Source organism: Battus philenor, unplaced genomic scaffold (assembly GCF_028537555.1).
Source record: "Battus philenor isolate CCGP_79_NKW_IND1 unplaced genomic scaffold, ilBatPhil1.0.hap1 SCAF_30, whole genome shotgun sequence".
NCBI classification, from domain to species: Eukaryota; Metazoa; Arthropoda; class Insecta; order Lepidoptera; family Papilionidae; genus Battus; species Battus philenor.
This window is the reverse complement of record NW_027181694.1, coordinates 5,482,441-5,494,079: the sequence shown is the minus strand read 5'-3', so window position 1 is coordinate 5,494,079 and position 11,639 is coordinate 5,482,441. Positions and strand designations below refer to the sequence as shown.

Below are 11,639 nucleotides of genomic sequence, written 5' to 3'. Positions count from 1 at the left end.
GGGGCGAAGGACAGCTAATAAAAATAATATAAAACGTAATTATGCGGCAACCCAAGCCAAGCGCAACCCTACGAAAATGACAGTAAATTTTGACAGTTACACTTGTGTAAAACTTAATTCTTTATAAATAAAAAAATAGAAACAATATTTGCCAAACAAATATATAGTTTATCGCAAACTATCAAAATGCTATCAAAGGAATATTCATTAATTAGGATTTGCATTTATAGCTGCAGGAAAAAGTGAAGGTAAATATTATTATAAGTATATGTTAATTCTTTTTTTTTCTCGTGCTTAAAACTTCGTGATCGTCTATGAAAGAGGTAATATAGAGTTTTTTATTATTTCTTTCCATCTGTACAGACTTACATACAGGATGATTGGTTAAAGGTATAATAGGATTAAAGGGTGAATTTAGACTTGAAGTAACATGTAGCATACCTATGTGTCTCTCATGCAATCCCTTAGTCTCCGGTCTCTAAGCATACATATATATATATACTTATACACATACATATATATATATATATATATATATATATGTTGCTGTTTGGTTGGAGATGTATAGCTCATTTGCTATAAATTAATATATCATAATTATATACTTTCAATTGAAAGATTAATTGTTTCAAAAATAATAAATTACTTATTGATATATAAAGTGTTCAAAAAATTTTGATTACTATATGTTAAAATATATTATCATTTATCTATCCATCTAAATTAATGGCTTATCACACTCCAATATTAAAAATAAAGAATGATCAACAAAAGTATTTCACAGTGACCAGTATGTCTGTTTAAACTCTTCTTTTATATGTTAATAATTTTCTAATAATATATTTTCATCTAGCAGCTTGATTTTATATGATAAATGAGTATTTAATACATTAGCCAAGTAATAGCATATAAAGCCTTGTTTATTACAAATATTTAGGGAAGACAAAAGCCTAGCCATGGATGTTCATATCAGTAAGCCTTTTGAATAAACTGCAGTCATATATTTATGAAAACACATACAAACATTTTTTTTACCTTTTTTTTTTCTTATTTACTGGCATGTTGTAAGATCTGTTAATGTCCAACCATCATCAATGTGACTATATATTTGTACATATATATGTTGGTGTGTGTGTTTAAATAAAAAGCTTGAAAGCTTTTTAAAGTTATTTTCAATCTGTACAGTGTTGAAACATATTTTATTTTCTGTTGGAATATGACAGCCAAAACTTTGTTGAATTTTGAAAATTCTTTTTATATTATAATTATATTTACTATCTATAAACCATTGATTATTAAAAAGGTTGTACCATACATTAATTGATGGCAAATGAGCTAAATATTCACACCTTTAAAGTTTTTACCTCTATAATCAAACATCCTGTATATATACTCTTTAAATGGTATAGATATTTAAATAGAATGCTAATATTAGGATCGGAGGATTAAATGAAACACATATACATATACTGTATATGTCACTGCCTTTTTGCGAACAATACCTCATTAGATATGCTGCCTCTGAATATTGGAGACTGTTATGCTGGACTTTGAATAGCTAAAACAGAGTTCCACAAACTTTTTTGTGTCATAGACCCCTTGCCATGTTTTTCCGTGTTGGGTAGACCCCCCACTTACCTGATATTGATTTCCTGTAAATTTCTAACTGTAGTGAAGTTTAGTGGTAAAAACTTAAAGTAAAAACACATGTTAATTTATACATACAAAATATATTAATTAAATTTAAATTAAAACTACTCAAAATAAAATTTTGTATCTGTTATGTAAAATATATGTAACATTAAATAAATTAAAAATAAACTATAAATAAAATAACATAAGCAATAAGTCAATATTTTTAGTGAGAAGGATGAACCTGATGCTTTAATAATAAATTATCAACATTTGGCATCAATTTTGAAAGGGTTAATCTTAAATCTCCTCGGCTAATGAGGTCCAGTCTGTGGACCCCCATTTTCATTTCATAGACCCCCAAATTTTTTTTTCGCGCCTTTCACTTAGACGCCTTGCAGGTTGTCATAGACCCCTAGGAGTCGATATAGACCACTTTGGGAATCACTGAGCTAAAACTTCACAGCCGTTCTTTGGTGGTTTATATCTAAACTGTGGAAAGTCTTTTGCATACTACTATAGTTTTATTTTTTTTTTACTTCCACCCCCTATTTAATTGGGAACAGGGTTTTGTATTTCTTAATAATTTTTTTTTACTAGAATTTTTATTTTCGTTCTCGTCTTCCATAGTACATAATATCTTTTTTTCCTCCTTATATCATTCTACAATTCCATCTTCCTTTCTCAATCATTCCATTCCTTTGGTACATCCTCAAACACTTCAGTTATCCATTTCTATCACAGTTTTAATTGGTTTAATTATTTTCTCATGTACATCAATTTTATTACGGATTTATTTTGCAATTACTTTTTTAATAGCAATGAATCTATTTTAATAACTTTACTATGTTTTGTTCCTCTCTATTGCATATCGTGCAACTTTCCTAAAGAATTTGAGGACGCACTCTCTTTCATCCTTTTCCATTATAATGGAGGCAAGTGTTGCCTCCTCTATCTTTTTGCCTAGCCGGCATTAGGTCTCATATCGGAGCCATCCAAATGCGGGACATACTAATATAGTTGTAGTGCAATGCCATTACAACTATAGTAGTATGTCCCGTGCCTAGATGTAAAGTTAAATATGTTCTCATGTGTTTTATGTGTTGATATAATGTAATAATGGTTGCATTTGCTCAATGATCCATGGAGAGGACTTTATACTTTACCTATGGGGTGATTGAAGAATGACTAAATCTGTGGACAAACAAAACTAACCAACATAGTCAAGTGGCATATATAGGCATATATAGGCAGCATAGCTTGCAGAGCAGATGGGCGATAGGTTCCTAAACCTTTTATAGCCAGACCAAAAAGAGGTGTCATTTTGTGTGTCGAATTTCACAGTTTTGCTTGGGTTACGGAAAGTGCTCATAAAGTCCAAACATAAAACAATATTTACACAATTCAAAAAGCAGCATACTAAGGATGAAATAGAGAAAAATACAATGACACTAGTTTTTCTCTATTCGTTAAAAAATATAAATAACGAGGCTATTAAAGTTCATGAAAATAGTAAAAGTTTATTTCTCTCTTACAAAATGTATTTTCATATACACCAATACCTCGTTTTGCGTTTTTTTTTCGAAGTTGCGTCGCTGCTTAATTAGCACTAAGTTTCACTGTGCGTGGTTAGATTTTCGAGGTTGCGTTGTTTAGGGTTCGAGTCTAATTTTTTAAATTTTTTTTTTCTGAAAGATTGTGACACTTTTGTTTCTAATTGCGCCATGCCATCAAAACTCGGAGATTCCCTTTCTAACTAAAAATCAACGCAATTTTATACAGTTTCATTTTCACTTTGTTATGCTAAATTTAGAGTTCAGTTTCTATTAAGTAGTGTGTTGTGGTTTTTTAAAAGAGAAGTATAAATTTATATAAATTTTAACGAGTTGTTTCTGGTTACAAAAAAGGTAAATATTATTCCAATTTATTTATTGACAGAGTTAAATTATTTGTTTTTTAAATGTTTACTTTGTTCAGTTTTCTTTTTAAAAAGTAGTATTTTCGTGTAATATTTACTTTGCGGCGTTTCAATTTGCGTCGTGTTTTTTTGGAACGTAACCACGACGCAAAGTGAAGTATTGGCTATTGTGGTATATCATCCCACGGATATTTTTAGGGAAGACCTATTCCTTGCAATGAGCATTTATAGGCTGAAACTACAGGCTATATGTTCAACTGTTTAAAGCTTTTTAAATCTATAACCATTCATACTATATATGAGCGGTGGTCAAGTTCTTTGTCAGTTGGAGTCATTTAAAAGATGCGAATTTTTATTACAGAATCTTGATGTTAGTTGATATATATATATCAAGATATTTAAAAAGATTTTATGTATATAAGGTTAACATTAAAAATGTCAATTTTAATACTAACCTATACTAATTATTTTGTGGATTTACCTACTTTTATGGGGGAGATATATGTTTCACAATTTTTGGTAGCTATAATACATATTATATATGGGCAATTGTTATATAGCAAAGGTAGGCAAGCTGTTTGATGATAGTGCAAGCCATTTTTACGCATTTAAAGCACACAAAAGAATGTATTTTTTTTAACAAAATTCATATCTATTGAAATTATTTAAACAAAAGTACAAATTATGTGCATTGAAGTTAGATATAATGGCACACGTATATGACAGCACTCCTAATAATACCTGAGATGCAAGTTAGTTAATTATGATTGGTGTATGATTATCACTAATTGTAGGGTGGACTGAATTCAGACATACGAGTACTTTGTTTCGATATACCATGAACTATGATAAATACCAGTGATTCCCAAAGTGGTCTATATCGACCCCTAGGGGTCTATGACAACCTGCTAGGGGTCTACGTCAGCGAAAAAAGTGTCCACGATAGTGGATCTCAACACATACACTGATAGTACCTATTTACTTACATCATACTATCTTGTAATATCAAAACATTTACATTATTTATAAAAGTACCTATGATGGATATATTTTATGTTCTTTTATTTATAGTGTTGTTTATTTTATGTTTATTTAATGGTACATATATTTTACATAACAGATACAAAATTTTATTTTGAGTAGTTTTAATTTAAATTCAATTAATAAATATATAAATTAACATGTGTTTTTACTTTAAGTTTTTAACACTAAACTTCACTACAGTTAGAAATTTACAGGAAATCAATATCAGGTAAGTAGGGGGTCTACCCAATACGGAAAAACATGGCAAGGGGTCTACGACACCAGAAAGTTTGGGGAATTCTGATATATACAATAGAATATTTTGTAAATTGACGTAATTCTATCATCAATTTGCGCCAAAAATAATCGTTCAAAGTGCCGCATGTTGCTAGCGATCCGCAAGTTGTCCACCCTGTATATATCTAAGAAAACAATTTTAACTCTTTGTACACTATAACAATTTAGTTTCTTGTCTTATAATTCTGCACTTATTCAAATAATTAATATTGGAAAAAATATTTCATTAATGTTGGTTTTTTCATTACACTTGCAGGGTGGTTACATTTATGTTCGTTTAGTTTATTTTCTTTATTCTATATATTTGAAAGTGTATTTTGGAACTTACATGATTCTTGAGTTCCAAATGATATCTATCATTCCTTTTCTCAGTTTTAAATTTAAAATTAAATGTGAATTATTAAATAAATCTTATTATATCATTCAGATGTTTTTATTCAATTGAAATGTATGAAACATGGTTTGATGGCATATTTACATGGTTGATATTATATGTACACATTAATAGTACATATAATATCAACCATATAAAATTTGTTTTTGAAATGGCAACCATTGAGTTTCTGGCCAGCTGTTAGCAGTTCAGTTCATTCGGAGCCGGTGTTAGCCTGCTGCATATGTTAAAATAATCGATGATTCAGAAGTGTATGTAAATCCCTACTTGAATAAAGTTATTGTGAATTTGTCAATAGATGCCTTCAGTTCGCTAGGCCTTGTCTTATCTAGTCTTTTCTTGTCTAGTCTAGTTTTATCTTGTCTAGTCTTGTCTAGTCTAGTCTTATCTTGTCTAGTCTTATTTTGTCTAGTCTTGTCTAGTCCAGTCTTGTCTTGTCTAGGCATTGGAGAGTTCATTTAAATATTTTCTACGATGTACAAGAAAGTGTAAATGACATATTTTTTAAAATTGTTTCAGGTTGTGGATATGTTTCAAAGTCAAGCGGATTTTGTATGCGACTATTGTAACCGAAGCTTTACGAGGAAATACAACCTTCAGAGCCACATTGAGAATTATCATTTGAACTCCTCGTGCTGCTGTGAAATATGCGAGCAGAGGTTTGGAAGCCCTGCCGGTTTGCAACAACACCTCTCACGTGGCCACAACAGGTACGGTCAGGCTTATCCGGAGTGTGATATATGTGGACGGGTGTTTACGAGGAAACAAAATGTAACTTCTCACATGATCACAGTGCATTTACAAGGTGCTCGATCAGAAATCAGATGCACAGTGTGTGATAAAACATTCACAACGATAAGAAACCTGAAGAGACATACGAATCAAATTCACAACCCATATACAAAACATCCAACTTGTGATGAATGTAAGAGAGTGTTTAAAGGGAAACAGTCTCTTATAACCCATATTCTATCCACTCACCAAGTGACAAAAAGAGGGATGATAAAATGCCAGCTGTGTGATAAAGTATACACTAATAATAGAAATTTAAAACGACATGTGGAAATGTTTCATGGAGAAAGAGGTGAATTCAAATGCGATTCATGTCCCAAAGTCTACACGTCTAATCAGAGTTTAAAAAGGCACACCAGAACTCGACATAGCCTTAAGAATATACAATACAATTGTCCAAAATGTTACAAGACTGTATTTGGAACGGACGATATAAATAGACATGTAACATATTGTCATGGATATGATCTGACAAATGTATACAATAATACAGACTTCAATCTAAAAAATATTTGTACTAAATGCAATAAATCATTCAATGAGGAACCTCTATTGCGTCGGCATATAAAAACAGAGCATTCATTTCAAGATTTTTATAACTACTGTCGAAGATCTCTTTTGAAATTAGTCAAAACAACGAACCAAAAGAGACAGTTCATCAATTGTGAATTCTGTAAAAACGCATTTGTAAATGTCCACGAATTAAAAGATCATATGAGAGTGAACCACGATAAAGAATACAGTTTATCATCGTGCAATGTGTGTTTCAATAAGTTTTATAGTAAGGAAACAATGTTGGAACATAGAAAAATATGTTTCCCACCACCGAATGCAAATTCATGTTCATATTGTAACAAATTATTTACTGACATCTCGAGTCTGGAGTTCCATACAAGGATTTTCCATCCGCAAACTCAAATTAATGATTCAGTTCTCTCCGATGAGGCTTTGGACCTTGGCTGCTATAAATGTACACATTGCAACAGAGTGTATTACAGTGATAGGTCTCTGAAACACCATATAAAGTTGAAACACACAGCGGAGAAGACAGTAGAGTGTCAATTCTGTGGTAAAGTTTGCAGTAATAAGTACTACCTTGCATCTCACATCAAAATTGTTCATACTGCCACTGCCTGGTCAAAGTGTCATTACTGCGACAAACAATTTAAATCGAAAAGAAATATACGAAGGCATATAGAGTATACACATCTCGGTATGCAAAGATATAAATGTATTGAATGTGCGACACTGTTTAAAGAGAAAAGAAGTCTTAGAAAGCATGTGAGAATTAAACATCCAAATTCAAGTCTATTTCCCGAATGTCATATATGTCACAAACGTTTTGAATCTGCAAAGTCGTGTAAAATACATTTAAAACTTTTACATTCATTTAATATGAACACACATCCATGTGATTTATGCTCAGTCTCTTTTAATTCTATGGAAGCTCTTAATATACATCTTCAGATGAGTCATTTAGCTGAAGACGAGATATATAAATGCGAAGAGTGTAATCTTGTTTTCAAAGGCCATGAGAAGTTCGACCTACATAATCAAGCAACCCATTGTAATGTTGTATTAAATGTTAAAAGGAAATCATTGCCTCGGTGTGTTATTTGTGTAAAAGACTTCAGCTCGAGGAAAACATTGAAGAGACATATAAAGAAGTTCCACGAGGAGCTTGATGTTGAAGAACTTGCCAATTATGGCTGGCTGGTGAACGTCACTAATGTGGAATGTGAAGAATGCATCAAAAGTTTAAGTGATGATGTTAAATATAATCTTTACAAGAACATGAAGCATTTAAGAGAATCAATTGTCTTTCAATGTAAGATGTGTTTATCCTCATATAATGCGCTTGAATATGCTGTGTTGAGATATAAAGTGGTTAATGCATGTAAAAGTAAAATGATTTTAAGTGAGTTCTGCACAGCTGAAATGAGTGATTGTGACAGCCATCTCGCTTATGATGGATCGGAGCTGGTGAAGCAAGAGAACACAGCTGCCGAAATCAAGTTGGAAGTGACTGAAGAATTATTATTTCAAATTAAGACTGAACCAATGTCCCCGGAAGAATATCAATAATTTAAATAATTATCTTTCAAATTGTCAAACTTAATTCAAGAGTCAAACGCTATTTCCAACATGTTAATTTTATAAAAGTACATTATAATATTTATTTGATACAATTACATATATAATAAGGGGACCGGAAAGTAATGTCTTTTCTGTCGACATATTTTACAGCAAAACCGATTGATTTGTTACAGATCCGGCATTGATTTGCATTCTAGATGGCAAAAGGTTGTTGATAATGAAGGTGAATATATTGTTGATTAGAAATAAAAACTTGTTAAAAATTGTAGACTTGTGAATTTAACTTAAGAAAGCGACATTACTTTCCGGTCCCACTAATAAGTGCCTCAGTTAGTGTACTGAAATCGGCAATTGATTTGGCACGTCGGCAATATTAATTTATTAAAAAAATCGCTTTATTCTACTCTATATATACTTAATTCAAGCACTGTGCAATGAGCAATTGATATCATACTATATACAAAAACCTTAGTCATCTGCTTGAGGTGTCAAATCATATGCACTAATGCACCCACCTTCATATAAGAGAAGTTGCAAAAAGTATATAAATATTTCATTAAAAAAAAACATTAAAAGCAAAAACAAAATATTAAATTAAAATGCAAAATAGAAATTCAAATTAATATTACAATATGTAATGATAGGAATGTAAATCATTTTTTTTTAAAATTCTAATGTTGTACAGGATGATTTTTTATAGGTGAAGCCTTTTTGCTAACAAATTAGGTTATTTACTACTATATTAACCTCTTAAACTAATTATTCTTGAGTCGGAATGCTAAAGAAGAATTATCTATGACAGCGCAAGCCAAGCTTTCATTTGGACCCTTGAGCCTATGTGGACTCCGTGGTCTCCCCAGGAGAGGGCACTTAGTTTAAGACCTCAAAAGAGGTCTTAGACTAGGTGCCGGCTATAGATGGGCAAAATGTATCCCTGACAAGAAAAGAGTGATTTATATGTTTTAAATTTTGCGATATATATCACTCTTTTATATCTTTAACTCATTTAGCTCGGTGCGGCTCGGAGAGAGAATAAGGCAGCTAACACTAAACATATTCTTTATATCTTCGGCTCTTTTAGCTCAGACTTAGAACTCGGTAAGGCGGAATAAAACGTGTCAAATATTCCTATTAAACATTTCATGTCTTTGTCATAAAGCACAACAAAGATAAACGCGCGCGCGTGATGTCGTTCCGAAAATCCGTAGTTAACATTTTGAATACTAACATGCGGTAGTTATCCGTCTCTCTTTTACGTGTAAATTGTTATATAAGCCCATCTCACTCTAACTCACTGAACGAGCCGCAACTCGTTTTAGGTATAAAGATATAGAGATATAACTGCAACGCGCGCGCTGGGGAGTGATTATATCTTTTGCAAAGATATATATCTTTCTTGTCTTTAGCTCGCTACCCGTCTCCTAGAACAAACAAACAATGCGAATCACACAACTGCCACCGCCAAATCACTCAACACGTGTTTCACCCCTCCATGGGGCATCTTCAGGAGTTATGTCACAACGAGAAACACAAAGTCTGTGTTTGGCACTAATCGGTGTATTGTTTGCCGCATACGCATTTATCAGCGGGCTGGCGGGCGGTGCACTTTGTTGCACGACTACCACTGCATGTGCGGAAGTGGCTAAATATTGGTTCTTTTCTTAAAGTGAAATATGTTACATTAATATATTTTTTGTTTTGTAATGCGACAGACAACTAGCAATAAATCTACATTGATACATAGTCACAATTATTAATTTTATTTTTATCTTGACGTAATTTATTATTTTCAAAAATAACCCTTTACACCTATAATAAATCATCCTGTATTTAATAATTTTATTATGTAGTTGCTACAGTATGTGCATTATTACATGCCAGTGTTAAAAAAGCGTAGGTATAATGATATTCTATTTTTGAATCTAGTAAAAATTATTCCCAACGGATATCACTGTTTGCTTCAAAAATGATAAAAATTATTTTAATTGTGAACTTTACCATTTGAAATTTGTAATTAAATGAATCGCAAAATATATATGTATTGCTATATTCATTATATGTTTATGTAATTATTAATATGTTAGGATTATGTAAACCAACATACAGAACGTGATAAATTAATATATCATGGATAATTTTCTTTTTATTATAGCTTCATTTAGCTCAAAATAATGACATGAATTTTAGTACAGTACCCGGCGATAAATATTGCACATCGATCTTTGGAAAGAGACAATCCGGCGATTTCGGCTTCGTAGAGCGTTATCTCTGTCGCACGGAATACAACGACTGACAAAACGTCACATAGGTAGTGTGGGACAGAGATAGTGATCTACGAAGCCGAAATCAGCCGATTGTCTCTTTCCAAAGGTCGACATACAAAATTTATCGCTGGGTACTGTATTGAAAAACTATTCTATTTTAGGATGGTAAAAAGAAATCATCTTTAGTTATATACTCAAATATCATGACAAAATAAGACTTTTGTAATATTAAGAAACATTGATGCATTCTAATTTAATATAACCGTAGGCGATGTACGTAAGGTTGTCTAGTGATATATAAATGCACAAGCAATGTAAGAATTAAATTAAATGAATCAAATATTTTTTTTTTATTAAATTTATACCTACCTACAAAACTCTAATAACGCAAAAATAAATACCTGACTATTCAAACTGTATTCTTAGCAAAATAAAAGCTTCTTAGTATTTAATGGAATCAGGCGTTACCTCGCGGAAGTCCATCCTAAGCAAGAAAAAGACCAATATTTAGCTACTTCCGCACATGCAGTGGTAGTCATGCCATAAAATGCACCGCCCGCCAGCCCGCTGATAAATGCGTATGCGGCAAACAATGCGAATCACACAATCGCCACCGCCAAACCACTCAACACGTGTTTCACCTCTCCACGAGGCATCTTCAGGAGTTATGTTACACCGAGTCTGTGTTTGGCTCTAATCGGTGTAACATAACTCTTGCGGTGCATTTTATTGCATGACTACCACTGCATGTGCGGAAATGGCTAAATATTGGTCCTTTTCTTGCTTAGTATTTACAAAGGAAAAGTCTATAGGACAAAGCTAATTTAGCTATATATATCTCTAAATTTGTTGAAAGCGTGAATGTATAGTAGACTGGTAGCTCGCGAGCTAAATACAAGATATATATATATCTTTGCAAAAGATATAATCACTCTCCAGCGCGCGCGATGCAATTGTATCTCTATCTTTATACTTATAACGAGTTGCGGCTCTTTCAGAGTTAGAGAGAGAGAGTTCAAAGTTTTTGTGATATTACAATATGCGCTTTTTACTATATGCATATGAATATATATACCAGAGGTGGCTAAGATCTTTGACAGTGCGATTTATTTCGAAATTAGATTTTTTTTGCGAACCGCAATTTAATACGCATTTAGGTATAAAGATATAGAGATATAACTGCAACGCGCGCGCGCTGGGGATTGATTATATCTTTTGCAAA

General features: G+C 32.2%; 1 protein-coding gene across 1 annotated transcript; it reads left to right on the top strand.

Moving 5' to 3' along the window:
- Positions 1-142: 142 nt before the first annotated feature.
- On the top strand, positions 143-10,028 carry LOC137927431 (zinc finger protein 600-like). Its single transcript, XM_068771239.1, has 2 exons — positions 143-248; positions 5,784-10,028. The coding sequence occupies exon 2, from the start codon at positions 5,793-5,795 to the stop codon at positions 8,139-8,141; it is 2,349 nt and encodes a 782-aa protein (XP_068627340.1). The 5' UTR covers positions 143-248; positions 5,784-5,792; the 3' UTR covers positions 8,142-10,028.
- Positions 10,029-11,639: the final 1,611 nt, after the last annotated feature.

Coding starts and splice junctions, on each gene's coding strand:
- LOC137927431 (XM_068771239.1), top strand. CDS start 5,793: ATGTTTCAAAGTCAAGCGGATTTTGTATGCGACTATTGTAACCGAAGC.